This window comes from Ranitomeya imitator, chromosome 4 (assembly GCF_032444005.1).
Source record: "Ranitomeya imitator isolate aRanImi1 chromosome 4, aRanImi1.pri, whole genome shotgun sequence".
NCBI classification, from domain to species: Eukaryota; Metazoa; Chordata; class Amphibia; order Anura; family Dendrobatidae; genus Ranitomeya; species Ranitomeya imitator.
The window spans coordinates 195,538,295-195,554,823 of record NC_091285.1 but is presented as its reverse complement, the minus strand read 5'-3'; the positions used below and the strand labels follow the sequence as shown (position 1 = coordinate 195,554,823).

The 16,529-nt window shown below is 40.0% G+C and overlaps 1 protein-coding gene across 2 annotated transcripts in view; it reads right to left on the bottom strand.

Annotated features, from left to right (window-relative positions):
• Positions 1 to 2,957: 2,957 nt before the first annotated feature.
• The window catches only part of SLC41A2 (solute carrier family 41 member 2), a 129,282-nt gene continuing 115,710 nt past the window's right edge, over positions 2,958 to 16,529 (bottom strand). The window contains exon 11 of one of the 2 annotated variants that reach the window (XM_069764219.1): positions 2,958 to 3,784. In XM_069764219.1, the coding sequence (XP_069620320.1) occupies positions 3,599 to 3,784 (186 nt within the window). In that variant the 3' untranslated portion in view covers positions 2,958 to 3,598. The remainder of the gene's footprint in view (positions 3,785 to 16,529) is intronic. The other variant, XM_069764220.1, reaches the window with a different exon arrangement.

The window sequence follows — 16,529 nt, the reverse complement described above, 5'->3', positions numbered from 1 at the left end:
TATTCTACTCTCTGCAAAAAAGTTGGTTCAGCCAAAATCTTTGTTACACCTGAACGACTGCCACCGACCTCCTCTGTAACGAAGTATCATGCCCTTTGGAGTTACCTCCAATTCATGCTTTGGATGGACAATGGTGAGGCCATGGAAACTACTGAATGGGGATGGGAATTGCAGAACAACAGTCTAGTTCCAGTGATGATGGATACTTCACTCGCGCCAGAAACACTTCTGAAAATAATTCACTGCAATTGTTCTCGTGGTTGTAGTACACTTCGGTGCACTTGCAAAAGACACAGACTTACCTGTTCACGGGTATGCGGACCATGTCAAGAAGGGCATTGTGACAATGAGTGAGGAAGCAGTGTCTGATGATGAAAATAGTGACTATTGACCTGACACACTTATTCAGTGATGAAGTAGGTCTTAAAATGCACTGTGTATTAATTCTATAATTTGTAGAAATGTACATGTATGTCATGACGTCATGGATAACGTCATGACCTCGCCTGTCCATGTACAGTACAGACCAAAAGTTATACACAGCTGATAGTCCTACTGAATAGACTGTTAGAATTTGTTTTATGGCAAGAAAAAAGCAGCAAAGTAAAGAAAAATGAGTAGCCATCATTACTTTAAGAAATGAAGGTCAGTCAGTCCGAAAAATTGGGAAAACTTTGAAAGTGTCACCAAGTGCAATGGCAAAAACCATCAAGCGCTACAAAGAAACTGGCTCACATGAGGACTGACCCAGGAAAGGAAGACCAAGAGTCACCTCTTCTTCTGAGGATAAGTTTATCCAAGTCACCAGCCTCAGAAATCGCAGGTTAACAGCAGCTCAGATTAGAGACCAAGTCAATGCCACACAGAGTTCTAGCAGCAGACACATCTCTACAACAACTGTTAAGAGGAGACTTTGTGCAGCAGGCCTTCTTGGTAAAATAGCTGCTAGGAAACCACTGCTAAGGACAGGCAACAAGCAGAAGAGACTTGTTTGGGCTAAAGATAAGAAGGAATGGACATTAGACCAGTGGAAATCTGTGCTTTGGTCTGATGAGTCCAAATTTGAGATATTTGGTTCCAACCACCGTGTCTTTGTGCGACACAGAAGGGGTGAACTGATGGACTCTACATGCCTGGTTCCCACCGTGAAGCATGGAGGAGGAGGTGTGATGGTGTGGGGGTGCTTTGCTGGTGACACTGTTGGGGATTTATTCAAAATTGAAGGCATACTGAAACAGCATGGCTACCAAAGCATCTTGCAGCAGCATTCTATTCCATCCGATTTGTGTTTAGTTGGACCATTTATTTTTCAACAGGACCATGACCCCAAACACACCTCCAGGCTGTGTAAGGGCTATTTGACCAAGAAGGAGAGTGATGGGGTGCTACACTAGATGACCTGGCAAGATGATGGTTTGGGGCAAGCTGTCAAAGCAAAAGGTGGCTACTTTGAAGAACCTAAAATATAAGACATATTTTCAGTTGTTTCACATTTTTTTGTTAAGTATATAATTCCACGTGTTAATTCATAGTTTTGATGCCTTCAGTGTGAATGTACAATTTTCATAGTCATGAAAATACAGAAAAATCTTTAAATGAGAAGGTGTGTCCAAACTTTTGGTCTGTACTGTAGCTAGTATAAAACTTTGTATAAAAATTGTTATATGAAAATATATAGTATACAAAATGCAAACTCTTCTGTAACCTAAAACTACAGCTTTGAAATATGGAAATATTCGTTATTTTTAGTGCGATGGCTGTCATCGTCTTATGACATCATAGTTGGGACCTTTTGTGGTGATCAATTTTTGGAAAACTTTTAATATGTTGTTCCCCATATATAATAGTAATAAAAAAAAATCATAAAACGCTTTCTTGGAATTTGTTCCGGGTCAAACCTTATTTTGACTGGACTACATGCCAAAAACACTCGGTTAGCTCCCCGAGCATGGTCGGATAACACTTTATCCAATAACTCTCACTCATCACTAATTATGAACCATTTAGAATCAATGTGCCTTTCCACACTACCTTTTTTGCCATAAACAAGGTAAGATAAGGAGCTTGGTGGAATATAAAGCCACTCTGAGGTCTATTGAAATAGCCATAGTCTAATCACCAGCTACAGCGGAAAAAAAAATTTGAGAAGAAAAAAAAAAGAGGCTGAAAAATAGAGAAATAAAAAATTACTTTATTAGGATATATATATATATATATATATATATATATATATATATAACAATACAAGGTGGTGGCAAGGTTGACGCGCTCCGGCCATTCGATGGTCTTAGTTGTAGCATGGTGCGACTAAGATCGTCAAACCAAGACATTTTTGCCACCACCTTGTTTTGTGAGATATATATTACCTTGTTTTGTCTTAGTTTTTGATTCTTATATTTTTAAGCCATTTTTTCCTCTGAAATAACTTTTTTGTCATACTTGTCATATCCTACTTTGATCTATGTGTTTTGGATCAAACTTGCCAATGTAAGTTAACAGCTCTGTGAAAAAAATGAATGTCATCTGGGCATATTCTGTATTTCTCAGTACATTAGGTAGAAGTTAAGAATTTTTTTTATAAGAAAAACAGATGCTACAGGGATTTTAAAAACTGACATATGAACCAAAAATGGGTCCAGCACACTGAAATAAAATGCAGACCATTTATCAGGTATGGGGGATATAATGGAGGCATGAAGCCGGCCTAAAGTAAATCTTTGAAAAACCTAAATTAAAGGAGTACCTTAGCAAAATATTGTGCTGACTACTATCCCTATTTGATATGGCACATGTATTTTACTCCAACGTAAAGCCTATTATTTTACAGTGACATAATGGCACAGTGACAAATTAGTCAATAAAATTCTCCTTGGCCTTTGAGGCACTTCTGTAGGAAACATACAACTAAACACTTCACTGGCAAATGCACCAATAATGGAATAATGTATACAATACATACATATGACCTTGAAATATATTATCCTTTGCTTTTTATGTAGGAAGTAGTGTCATTTAACGACAATTTGGCAACCTTTGTACAGATGCAACAATGTCAGCCTTTACTCTCAATAGGTGGCATCTTCAACCTTAGAATAGTGAATATGGTAGATTATTTCCATATGACACATGAGTAATACAATAAATTACGTAAAAATATAAAACTCAAGAGTTAGCAACAAGAAAAACATTGGTACCATTGTTATGATTAACGCTACTAGGATCAGTCAAAATGTTACATCAAAGAAAGAGAAAATAAGTACCGCAATAAAACCCAGATGGAGCCACAGAATAGTCCAAGCACATAACTAGTCTCCGGAAATTAATAACAACGCCAGGAAACATGCATAAGTCAAAAGGTAAAGTGCATTTAGCAAAATACGTAACCCCCTCCCCCATTCCTCTTGATCCTTAATATTAAAGTTACAGATTGGAAATGTGTAAAAAATCAAGAACAGTCATCAATAATAAAACCTCATCAAAACAAGATTCTCCACTCTAGTAGGTTTTGTATGGAATTGGATATTTCATGGAGGTTCCAGTCTCTTTAAGGGATAATTATGTAGGCACACAACGAGGCTGAAAGTCCAGGATTTATGTGCTAGTCGCCAACATCGCTGTCTCTGTCCCCAATAAGCCAAAGGATATGGAAACTGATGGCAAGTAACGCAGTTCCTAAAAGATCTCCCAATGCAGTGAGATAGGGGATAGAAAAACTGTCTGGATCCTTTCCTTTCCTCCAAATGTGATGCACCATCCAATCCGCGATCCACAGCAGAGCAAACACCTGAAAGAAATAAGGCATTGAATGAGGAGACCGTGCCTGTGCTCAGTGCCATCACAGCGAGAGACACTGCCCAAGCTCACACATTACTACTAAGGGGGAGTCACGCCGGCGGCATACTTTAGGCACATGACTGGCCGTTTTGTCTGCACTTATAGAAACACTAGAAGAATGTAAAAATCTAAATAAATTAATAGAAACCATATACTAAAATACGTCATTGCTGGTCCGCAAAGGAAAAGTCAAGTTTTCATGCAACACACAAGTTTCACATTATTTCAATATAAAATACTTTTGAATATGAATAGATTTTGGAAAGTTTTTTCACGATAATTTGAAGAAAAAACTTCACAGAACTAGTTTATTTTTCATGATTAAAGATGTTTTATTCAGATTAATGCATAAAACACTCCCCAAAAAATTAAAGTGCTAATAAGAGCGTGACCTCCCTTTTACTTGAGTTGGACATTATGTTTATATAGCTTCCAAAGCCTGGTTTGTCCATTAGTCAGCGCCTCTGTCCTGCTCAGCTCTTACTCACATTTATGTCACTTGGCATATTGTAAGTTTTTAATGCTAGAGTTTAGGACTGTCCGAACAGCGTCCTCATGATGAGGTGGGATGGCTTTTATGATTTTTTTAATCAAAATAATGTTAACTAAGTACCGTATATTATCTTCATGTATTTATTTACTGCAGGTTAAGCCCATTTAGTTTTTATCTCAGGTTTTGTCTGTTTAGTGGCCAGTGTGAACATGCGCCTACACGTTTAAACCTATAGTGCTACAGTCCAATTTGATGAAAAAAAAACAGTTGTATATTTATATATCTAGGACTATTTAGCATGACAGAAGCAAAAAAGATTGAAAAAGTAACAAACTTTATCTACAATATAAGGCTGGGAGCGTCACTCTGTCCGAAGCCTTAATAGACTGCGCAAGCGCTGGCGCTGTCTGGGCCCCACAGAGTGATGCAGCCCAGGAGATCGCGGTATGCGTAAGCACTGAACGCACACTGCGATCTCCAATGGAGAAGCAGGGACGTGGCAGGAGGGAGAGTATAAGCTATATTCACCTGTCCTGTTCCAGCGCTGTGCGTCACTCCATCTTTTGGGTCCTCTGCCTGTGACGTTCACAGTTCAGAGGGCGCGATGACGCGCTTAATGCGCGCCGCCCTCTGACTGAACAGTCACAGCCAGAGGACCCGGAACACGGAGCGGCACGCAGCGCTGGATCAGGGCCAGGTGACTATAGCAAGTGTCGGGGGCCTGAGCTAGCGGTGACTCCAGCACCTGACCCCCACCGCGCGCCGGTGTCCCCGCCTGCTCAGGCCCCCCAGTACTCTGCGCCCAGCGACGATAGGTGAGTATGTTATTTTTTTTTTATATATCGCAGCAGTATACGGGGCATATACTATGGAGCATCTTATGGGGGCCATCAACATTTATGAAGCAGTGTACGGGCATATGCTATGGAGCATCTTATGGGGGCCATAAACCTTTATGGAGCAGTGTACGGGGCATATACTATGGAGCATCTTATGGGGGCCATAAACCTTTATGGAGCAGTGTACGGGGCATATACTATTCCTTTTCTGAATCCTGCTCATACAGGTATTGTACATATGACCAGGTTTTAAATACATCAGATAGGGATTACATACATTAGTTAGGACTGCTCTGATACGGGTATACCTTGACGTTTGGTAGAGCGGCTTAATATACATTTTTTGCAAAAAACGTATCAACCAAATACCCTGTTTTTTCCATCTTTTTACTAGCACTTGCTGTCCACTCTGATTTTTTTGCAACAGAGTGTTTTTGGTTTTACTGTGCTTTTTTGTGTTTTCAAGTCTCTTGGTGGTGTGAACATGTCTCTACGGGCTTGTTTACTGTGCGCGCAGCTCATGTGTTCTGGGGCATATACTATGGAGCATCTTATGGGGGCCATAAACCTTTATGGAGCAGTGTACGGGGCATATACTATGGAGCATCTTATGGGGACCATAAACCTTTATGGAGCAGCATACGGGGCATATACTATGGAGCATCTTATGGGGGCCATCAACCATGATGCAGCAGCATACGGGGCATATACTATGGAGCATCTTATGGGGGCCATCAACCATAATGGAGCAGCATGAGGCATATACTATGGAGCATCTTATGGGGGCTATCAACCATAATGGAGCAGCATACGGGGCATATACTATGAAGCATCTTATGGGGGCCATCAACCATAATGGAGCAGCGTATGGGGCATATGGATGGGAGCAGCAAATTACAGAACGGGGGCGCAGGATGGAAGCAGCACATGACAGAACGGGGGTGCAGGATGGGAGCAGCACATGACAGAACAGGGGCGCAGGATGGGAGCAGCACATGTCATAATGGGGGCGCAGGATGGGAGCAGCACATGACAGGATGGGGAGCAGGATGGGAGCAGCACATGACAGAATGGGGGCGCAGGATGGAGCAGCTCATGACAGGATGGGGGCGCAGGATGGAGCAGCACATGACAGGATGGGGATGCAGGATGGAGCAGAACATGACAGGATGGGGACGCAGGATGGAGCAGCACATACCAGGATGGAGACCATATACCAATATAAATTCTCGCCACCCGGGCGTAGAACGGGTTCAATAGCTAGTTTACATATAACATTAAACAATAGTGTCATATTTCCAATAAATAGGTGAGATTCACAAAGGATAAACAGAGACAAAAAAGACCAAAGCATCAAAACTGCACGGCGATAACCACACCACACTAGGTCCTATGAAATAACAGGTCTAAGGGGCCTCAATATGAGAATCCATAAGTATGAACAGATACAGCCATGGCTTTAAGTCATTTAAGACTTGGTATAGAGTATAAGGCGAGATATGAAGGAACCAGGAATATATAATATATATTTATCAGCAAAGTGTTATAGAAAAAGCTATTTAATCTTTAAAAGAATAAATGTCCTAGCTCAGTCTCTAGCCTAAAGAGGATAATAGCTTTTAAGTTTCAAATATAATCACTCTATACCTGTGGCCATGGTTGATTTATGGAGGGTGGGTATCTCCTGCTGTCAGGCACCTCAACGCGCGTTTCGCCCGATTGCCTTCATCAGGAGATTCCTGTAGCACTATAGGTTTAAATGTTTATTGCTGTTCAGAAAGCTATAATTTAATTTGGAAGAAAAAATTATAGGTTGTGTGTGCCTGCACGTTGCATGTATACCAACTTATATTCCAGTTCATTTCTTTCAGTTTTTCTAAAAAAATAAATAAAATAGAATTATAAAAAAAAAAGTATTCAACCTGATGCCTGTCATTACTCTTAAAATGCAACCCGATTATCCATTTGTCCCCGTGGGTCCACTTCTGGTCAGGACGGATATGTGACCAACAGTGGCCAATTACTGAATATACAGAGAGACCAACTCCTGTACCAGTTGTATAGAAATTTGACAGCTGCAGCCAATCACATACCTGTCTCAGGGGAGAGGAGGATTGGTAAGGTCATTGTTTTTTTGTTTTTAAGTAAATAAAGTCAGGTGTGGAAAATCACATTTCATTTAACTACCTGGAAAATCCACTCTGTATTACAGTTAACAAAATTGTGGACGAGTCTTTAGGAAATGTCACGCACACACTGAGGACAAACAGCTGCCGCCCAATAGTCACTAGAAGATGCATTATTTTAATAACAATAATAATCTTTATTTTTATATAGTGCTAACATATTCCGCAGCGCTTTACAGTTTGCACACATTGTTATCGCTCTCCCCGATGGGGCTCACAATCTAAATTCCCTATCAGTATGTCTTTGGAATTTTACAATTATTGCAAAAATCTACTCCAACTCATAATTAAGAGGTGTACTTCTAAATTTGATGCATTTTGCAGTGGGATTTTGATCAAGACTGACATATAAATTGCCAGTCTTGACGATTTCTGCCCTATACTTTTCCCACATACTCTTTATCCCTGAGCAAAAAGATTGGTCAATAATTAATGGATTTTAATTTCCCATCTTCTTTTCAAAGGGAAAGAAAATCCAAATAAAGCAGCTGTTGTGTTCTAGCAATCGATTGCGGTCTCATTATGATGTGTTGTTATCAGTGGGGTCCGTGTGCCAAGTCTCACCAGCATATCAGAAAGTCATTGGAACTACAGGAAACGGAAGGCAAAATCAATTTATTAGGAGACTTTAAACCTAATACAGTCTGTACTAACATACGCCAAAAACTGGTTACAAAAATAATGCCGTGGTTACTTGTCATTACGGAGTTGCTGATGTTTAATTTGGCCAATGCTAAGTGAACAGCTAGTCCAGGATTGTGTAGCTGTCTGGTTAAGGCCATTGCAGTCTATGGGAGACTATTCTCTTTGGATACTGTGTTGGCAGTGAAATTGTGCCAACTGTCCTAATTGGTATCCGTTCCTAGGCCTGGCTCCTGGTGGCAGCTTTGCATGGTAAAAATATGTTTTTCTTTAATGCTGCATTAGATGGAAGTGTTGATTTAAAACGGCCTTGTAAATAGCTATTTAAAGAGTTTTTCTGGGACCTAAGTATTGATGAGCTAACCGTAGAATAGGTGATTAACATCGGTTTGGTGAGAATCCCAAGTGCTGCAGTACCAGGTACAGCCAATACAAACTACAAAGCGTATACCTGGTCATGCCAGCACTGTACAGAACACTGTGATCTTCTCAAATAGCAAATTATGGAGGCACCAGGAGTTGGACCTCCACCAACCTCGCCCAGATTACCCATCATGAGGTCATGAATATTAAAGTTCCCGAAAATAGTTTTACCTTCTGTAAGAATAGAGAATAGTGATGAGCGAATACACTCGTTACTCGAGATTTCCCGAGCACGCTCAGGTGACCTCCGAGTATTTGTTAGTGCTCGGAGATTTAGTTTTCCTCACTTCAGCTGAATGTTTTACATCTGCTAGCCAGCATAAGTACATGTGGGGAATCCCTAGCAACCAGGCAACCCCCACATGTACTTATGCTGGCTAACAGATGTTAATCATTCAGCTGCGGCGATAAAAACTAAATTTACGAGCACTAAAAAATACTTGGAGGACGCCCGAGTGTGCTCGAGAAATCTCGAGTTACGAGTATATTCGCTCATCACTAATAGAGAAGTCATTTTTCTCTGACCAAAGTCTGATTGACAGTTTTTCACGCCTTTTTTATAACTCTCCTTATATACAATCGATAGAAGAGGCCTTTGTGTCATGACGTTCCCTAAACATAAACAGCTTTTTATGAAAGTACTGAATCCCACCATAGAAAGCTATAAATCTTCTGCTCCAACCTTGCATTTCACATAGGATAATATATGAGATTTCACAGGAGCACTTAAAAAACGGTTTGTGAGAAGGAAAGTTTAGCATATTCTTGTTACAGGTGAATGGATTAGCAGAATACACTACTGATCCGTCTTTCAATCAATCAATCAATCAATAAGCTGTCAAAACCCGGTTTCAAGTATTCTGCGATATTGTTATCTCATTGTCCTTTTGTGTTGAGGCTCCACTACAGAAACTGTCCCAAAAACGCACACGTCCCTAAAGCTACCTTCCTCTCTCAATTTTTAGGATACTTTCCATCTTGTAACTTAAATTCTGCCTATTCACAATGTGATATTTTACCTGTATAAGCACACACTGCTTGGACACATCAGCCCCTTCATTGCTGGAGCCCAATTCATTATGCATCTGCTAGGTGTGCTGACCTAAGTCCAAAAACAGTGTGTTTACCTTGGAGAACCTTCCCCATAACGCTGACTTCAATCTTTCTTCTCCCCATGTCCATGACACTTCAATATGTCATGATCACAGACCAAGACGGTATGTGGCATGCCTGTCTGGGGACTATATTACAGCATCTGTCATGAGACAAATGCTCTTGAAGAAACAGAAAAATATTTAGAATTGAGAGTCCTCAGTGGTCGATACCTTTTAATGAAAAGATGGTAACAAATTGCAAGCTTTGAAGACTACTCAGGTCTCTCCATCAGGCATAGACTAATGAAGAGACCTAAGTAGTCCCGAAAGCTTGCAATTTGTTACCATCTTCTCAGTTAGCCATTAAAAGGTATCAATCACTGAGGACTCAATTCTAAATATTTTTCTATCTACTGGCTAACTACAAAGATATATACCGTATATCTTTCTTGTATCTTAAAGAAACAGCAATGGTGCCCACTGTGTTAACCCTTTGTGACAGGTGGAAGACATCAACATTTAAAGTGAAGGCAATTGGGTCGTGACGTTAAGTATCACTGCCCTGAGCCCTCATTCCCAGTCAGGTCAATCAAACAAATCACACAAAAAAGCACTTAAACGAGAGATTAAAGAGAACAATAAACAGGAGAGCATTTCATTTTTCATAGCCCCCGTTTCTCCATGCTTAATATCGGTATTTATACTTAGGACTATATCATTTTTTTTAGCCATTCTGCTCATTGTACAAAGGATTACATAGGAGACAAATGAATAATGATCAGTAGTGAAGGCTGATCAGCTGCAGACTTCACTATTCACGTCTGCTCTAACGGAAGACTGATTGGCTGCAGTGGTCACCTGCCGGAAGACAGTGCCGAAATCACTGGAAAGGCGCTGGTTTGGTATGTGTTTTTTTTTTTCACATGGATAACTTTAACAATTAAGAAAGGATTGTCCAGTAGTAAAAAGATGCTCATCTAATATGTGTATGTCCCTTCATGAATCATGCTACAAATCTCTAACTACATAGCATTTTTTTTATCCGATAAGATAAGCAAAAGCAATGCTAAACGCGATGTCTCAATGTTGGAGGAATCGTGGACAGGATAGCGACATTTTGCATATCTTTTGGAAATGTCCAAAATTAACAAAATGTTGGAAAGAAGCGTATTCTCTCATTAACCAGCTTCTAAAGGAAGATAACTACAACCCCCTAGTTTTTAAATCCATATTAATCCACTTATTTTTGGTTCTCATTAGCAACTTTATGGAAGAAACCAAATATCCCTAAAGTATCGGACATTATTCAGAAGATGTCACTTCATAAATCCTACGAATATTCCAGTGCCTTAGCAAATAATACTCTTGAAAAATTAAAGAAAAAATGGGAACTGTGAGAAATTACCTATCCATAGTAAATAATTCTGTATAATATAAAGCAGCACTAATAGCATTAAGATACCGTTAAATGTTTTAGAAACGTTAAAATATTACCTGTTTCATTATTTTAATGTTCACTTATGTAATTATATAGGATTGTTAAATAATATCAATTACGCTGCTTGTTGTTATAGCTACGGAAATAAGTTCTCCCTTTCCCCTTATTTCCCTTCCCTTTCATACCTCAACTCACTTTATTACATTACTTTTTACCTTTTCCCTCCCCCATTCATATATCCTTGTTAATATTTCAAACTAATACACAATGACAGAAATAAAAAAGATAGTTTTAACAGCTAGCCCCCAATCTCCTGTACTGTATCTCCAATTGTGGAAAGTGAACTGTAATGCTTCATCAAATAATACTTCTTGTTACACAAACTGTTAACAGCAACAAGCACAATCCTCAAGGTAAAAGTGTTAATATCCCAAGAAAGAATAAGTCTCGGTGCACCAGCGGGCTCTGAGCTCCAAGATCTTCTGCAGTCAATGCTGAGATCCAAGATGTTGGCATATAAAGTGCATTAGAACAAGGAATAATGATGGATCGTTTCTATTCTAGAGAACCCTGTAAATCCGCTACCTATCAATAAAATCAATGCTGCACACTCTGCAGCTTCGATAATCTGTGAGGGCGATTAAACCCACGATTCTAAGTGCGCCCTGCGCTTTTTTGATGTCACTTTGTAAAATGTGGAATCTAATATTGATTGATGTGGCCTGACAGAGTTCAGAAGCCATCGGTAACAACACAGAGCCGTCCAGGAGATAAACACCCTGCCTACCTAAGGATAGTGATGGGATAGATAAAGAAATTAAGGGATTCTACTGCTAGACAATTCTTTGGTGATCCTTATAGTTTGCCTAGCATACAGATTTTTTTTTTTCTACAGCAAAGAGCTGTTGCTGATTTTTGAAGGAAAAATTTGTAGAGTAAAAATATTTAACATGTACTGGCCATAGCTGGGTACTGCAGATCAGACCTTGAACAGGTAATAAATCCTCATGGAATAAGTACAGAATAGAAAAAAAATCTTTCGGAGCAAAATATCCCTAGTAAAAGACATAGGACCTGGATCAACTGTTGGGATAAACTGGGAGGTAATCAATAGAAGGAGTATGTTTTTCCCCACACACAATATAAAGGGGTTTTTCATAAACACCACCACAACAGGGCATTGTCTACATCAAGAAGAAAGAAGGCATAATCATCATCACAGACCGTGATCTTTACTGTAAGAGCAGTGAGATTACGAAACTCTCTGCCATATTATGTAATGGTTGATTCAATAGAAGGAGGGCCTGGATGGCTTTCTTGAAAAATATAATATTACAAACTAGGTTTTGAGATGGGACGGAAATCCAAGGAACTTGTCCGATTGTCGTATGTGGGGTACATAAGGAATATTTCCTCTTAGGCTTGGGTCACAGCAGCGTATAATCTCTCATCCCACATTAAATCACACACTGATCAGAGCTTGGTCAGAGTGTGATCATAGTGTCAGTTGATCTTCTCGAATGAGGACATGGTAAAAAAAGTTCTTTATTCTGTCAGTCAGTGAAAATCAGACTTCACTAAGATATCACTCGAGCACAGTCCTATGTTTTCCACAGACTCATTAACTTGCATGGCCGAGTGTGATTCAATAATCAGATACAACTTGGGTATGCTGCGATTTTTTTCCTTGTACCAGCTCGGTCCAAGGAAAAAACTAGACTAGCAATTGGCCCCATAGAATAACATTGGTCCGAGTGCAACCCGATGTTGTGGTGGATCACACTCGGATTGAAAATAAAGCCATGTGCACGATCTCTAATATGGGGCAATTAGCACTGGATAACATGTTAGGTTATGGGTTGAACTTGAGGGACTTGTGTCTTATCTCAACCTTAAAATTATGAAACTATGAATAAAAAAAATATATATAATGACTTTATCAATTAAAGTGGGCCTACGCAAGACAAAAGGGAGTATATTTGGCCTGTGACACTAAGTGGGTCCCAAGCCCGGCATCACACTTTCAACTGTATAGGCATCCTAGCATTATGTGCAGCCCATGACACTGTATGGAGCACTATGGAGGGCTCACTATACTGTATAAGGATTATGTAGGGCCCATTATACTGTATGGATGACTATGTGGGGCCCATTTTACTGTATGGAACACTATGTGGTGCCTATTATACAGTATGGAGTGCTGTGTGGGGATTACAGTTGGGAAATCATACTGTGATGCGGGTTACCATACTTTGTCGGGAGGATTGGGGGGAACAGTAGGATCCATCATACCTTGTGTGTGGAGGGTACAGTGGAGGAATTCACTGGGGGGATATCTTGCTGTGTCTGGGGACACTTTTGTTGGCATCATACTTTACTATCCGCATTATTTAAGGTTTTTCATCTCCTTTATTACATATTTAAATTAGGCCATTGGGCCACATACTTTTTACTGCTCTTACATAACATATTATATTATTCCAATATTTTATTTTAAGATTAATTAAAATGTACTTTGTTCATGGGGCAACCCTTTAAGTTTGTTTCTATATAAAGAGGTTGATAGTTATATTTGATAACAAGGAAAAACTTTCTCAATTTTAGACATTTTTTTTTTGTGTGTAGTTGAGTGTGACATCCGTAATCTAAGCAAAGCTGTTCAAGCATTCTAACTTTATGGACTTGGCTGCTAGACCTGGGAAGACTTATTGATGTACCTAAACGACTTATGACGCACTGTCTGTCATAAGTCGCCTCCCTGCCTTTGATGTGGGCTCACACTTTCCACATTATCTGCCTCTAACAGCGGCGGGTGGAGCAGTGTTCCCGTCATGTGATCGCGGGACACTGATGTGTTGTCATGACAGCTACTGCAGCAACAGCAAAAAAATGTATTAACAGGTGACTAAAACATCGGATCTACCCCAAAATGATATTAATAAAAACATTGGCTCGGGTCGCAAAAAGCAAGCCCTCACACAGCCCCATAGCCTCAAAATTAAAAATGCCATGGCTCTTGGGAAATTTCAACATGAAAAAAATATATATATATTTTTTTTACAAATTCATGAATTTTTTTCCGTTCACTTTTTAAATAAGGCTAAGTTCACACTGCGCTAGCAGCAGCCCGTTCAGCACATACGCTAATGGGCTGCTGTAAACGCAAGTGCCGGCGTTTGCATTGCGCTAGCACAGATAGAGCATTTGCTAGCTCTATCTGCGCTAGCAGTGACGTACCCGGAAACGCTGCAGCCCGCGTCTCCGGGTCCGTCACTCAATGACGGCACATCCCTAGCGCATGCCCATTGTGGGCGTGCGCTAACGATGCGTCCGACATTGCTGTCAATGGCGGCCGTAACGGACTACGTTACACCGCGTTTATGCCGCGGTGTAATGTAGTCCGTCTAATGGACTGCCTAGATGCAGTGTGAACCCGGCCTAAAACAAAAACTATACACGTTTGGTATCTGCATACTCGCATTGACCTCGAGAATCATATTGTCAGGTCAGTTTTACCATAAAAGCAATGCTGGAAATAAAAAACAATTGCAGAATTGCCCTTTTTTTTTGCTAATTTGCCACACAAATTTTTCCCACTTTTCAGTAAATCAGATGAGAAAATGAATAGTGTGGTTCAAAAGTACAACCCGTCCTGCAAAAAAACAAGCCCTCACACGGATGTATCGACAGAAAAATAAAAAAGTTATGGCTCTTGGAATAAGGGGGGAAAAAAAACAAAAATTAAAAACGGAAAACATCGAATAGCACTCAGCCGTGTTATATGCCAGTGTGAGCCTACCCTTATTGTGAGACTCAGTGACCAAAGTGAAAAAATCAAAATTGTATTTATTTTTTTTTACATTATGGATGTCAAAGAATTAAAACGCATAATCACTGGCTTTAGCAGTCACAGATCATACTTATTGTTAGCACCACAAGGAATAATGTGCAGGAGTGGCTAGTCACCAGTCGTGAGGGACCACTGAATCATCACTGCTGCAGGAGATTTAAGAGATGAGTTGTGTGTGTTAATAAAAAAATGGTGGAGAAAACTGCACTGTCCAATTCCTTGTATAAAACATCCAATTTTGATTTCACCTTGATTAAAAAAACTGCATATCATATTATTACGCATACTTAATACAAAACACATGACGCTTTTCTGGCGTAAAGCTGCCCTTATCTATATTAATTCACTAAGACTAAGGGTGGCTACATGCCAGAAACATGTCAGAATGGGGAAAATGTGCCAAAGTGGGGCAAACGTGTCAGAGTTGGACAAACAAGTAAGAGTGGGGCAAACGAATCAGAGTGGGACAAATCACGTGTCAGTGGGGCAAATGCGTCAGAGTGGGACAAACCACACGTCAGAGTGGGGCAAACGAGTCATGGTGGGGCAAAGCACTCATCAGAGTGGGGCAAAACAGGCAAAGTGGGCAAAGTGAGGCAAATGCGGCAAAGTGAGGCAAATGCGGCAAAGAGGGGCAAACCCGTCAGACTGGGGCAAACGCGTCACAGTAAGGCACACTCTACGAAACTCGAGATTAAAACATAGAAGATATGCCCTGACATTGCCTTCTCTGTCTTTTCCAGCTCAGGTTCACTAGTTACCGTCTTTATATTTACATCATTCTTGTTTATTAATCACCATTGACATATCTGCTATATAATTATGGTTTATCCCAATATCTAAACACTAATAAATACAAATGTAAAAATAATAAATAATAATACAGAGAAAGTGTCTTTCTTCTGCAAGATAATTTGTGGCCCTGCAGCCCATGCATATTGAACAGACAGCTAAACAAGCGCTGTCAGATTCATACACTGTGAGGTTACTTTCCCAGAGAAAAAGGGAAATAAAATACTGAATGATAAACAAGATAAAGGGTGAAGCAGTCCAGGTGCGTCTCATGAATAATAAAGCTTACACGTCTCTGCAGACCAATGTAAGTGCTACAGTACTTAGTGTGCCCAAGTGAAACATCTCCAGCCTCTAGATCATGGAAATACTTATTTTCCTAGCAGAAAACCATGGGAGAATTTAATGCTTCTAGCTGCTGACATGAACGGGCTCACTGCCTTTTATATCTCCTCCAGCCGAACTCTTCTCTAGCGATAATTTGGCGGTTTTCGTCTAATGTAAAAAAAAAAAATGTAAAATGTGTCTAGATCTGAGGTATGAATGCAAATTTTATCAGTGCCACACTCAGATTCTTTTTATCAATGTATGTAGAGTTAAAGGGGTATTCCCATCTCCAAGATCCTATCCCAATAAGTAGTAAGTGAAATAATAATAATATTAGCAAATACCTCCAATTAGAAATGTAGTATAGTTCTTCTCATTTGCTAAGTCCCTAATCCATGTGCAGGGCACTGAAGTAGCTTAAGCATCCGTGGTTACGACTGTAGATGGGCACATTGCCCATGCCCCTTGAGAAGCCTTCATGTAATGTTGTACAATGTAATGTGTACTGTGTAATCCATAATGTTTGGTGATGTGAAGTATAATGACCACAAGATGGCAATAACATTGTTATAGTCTGCCCAGCAACAGACAGTGAATGGGTCAAGATAGGT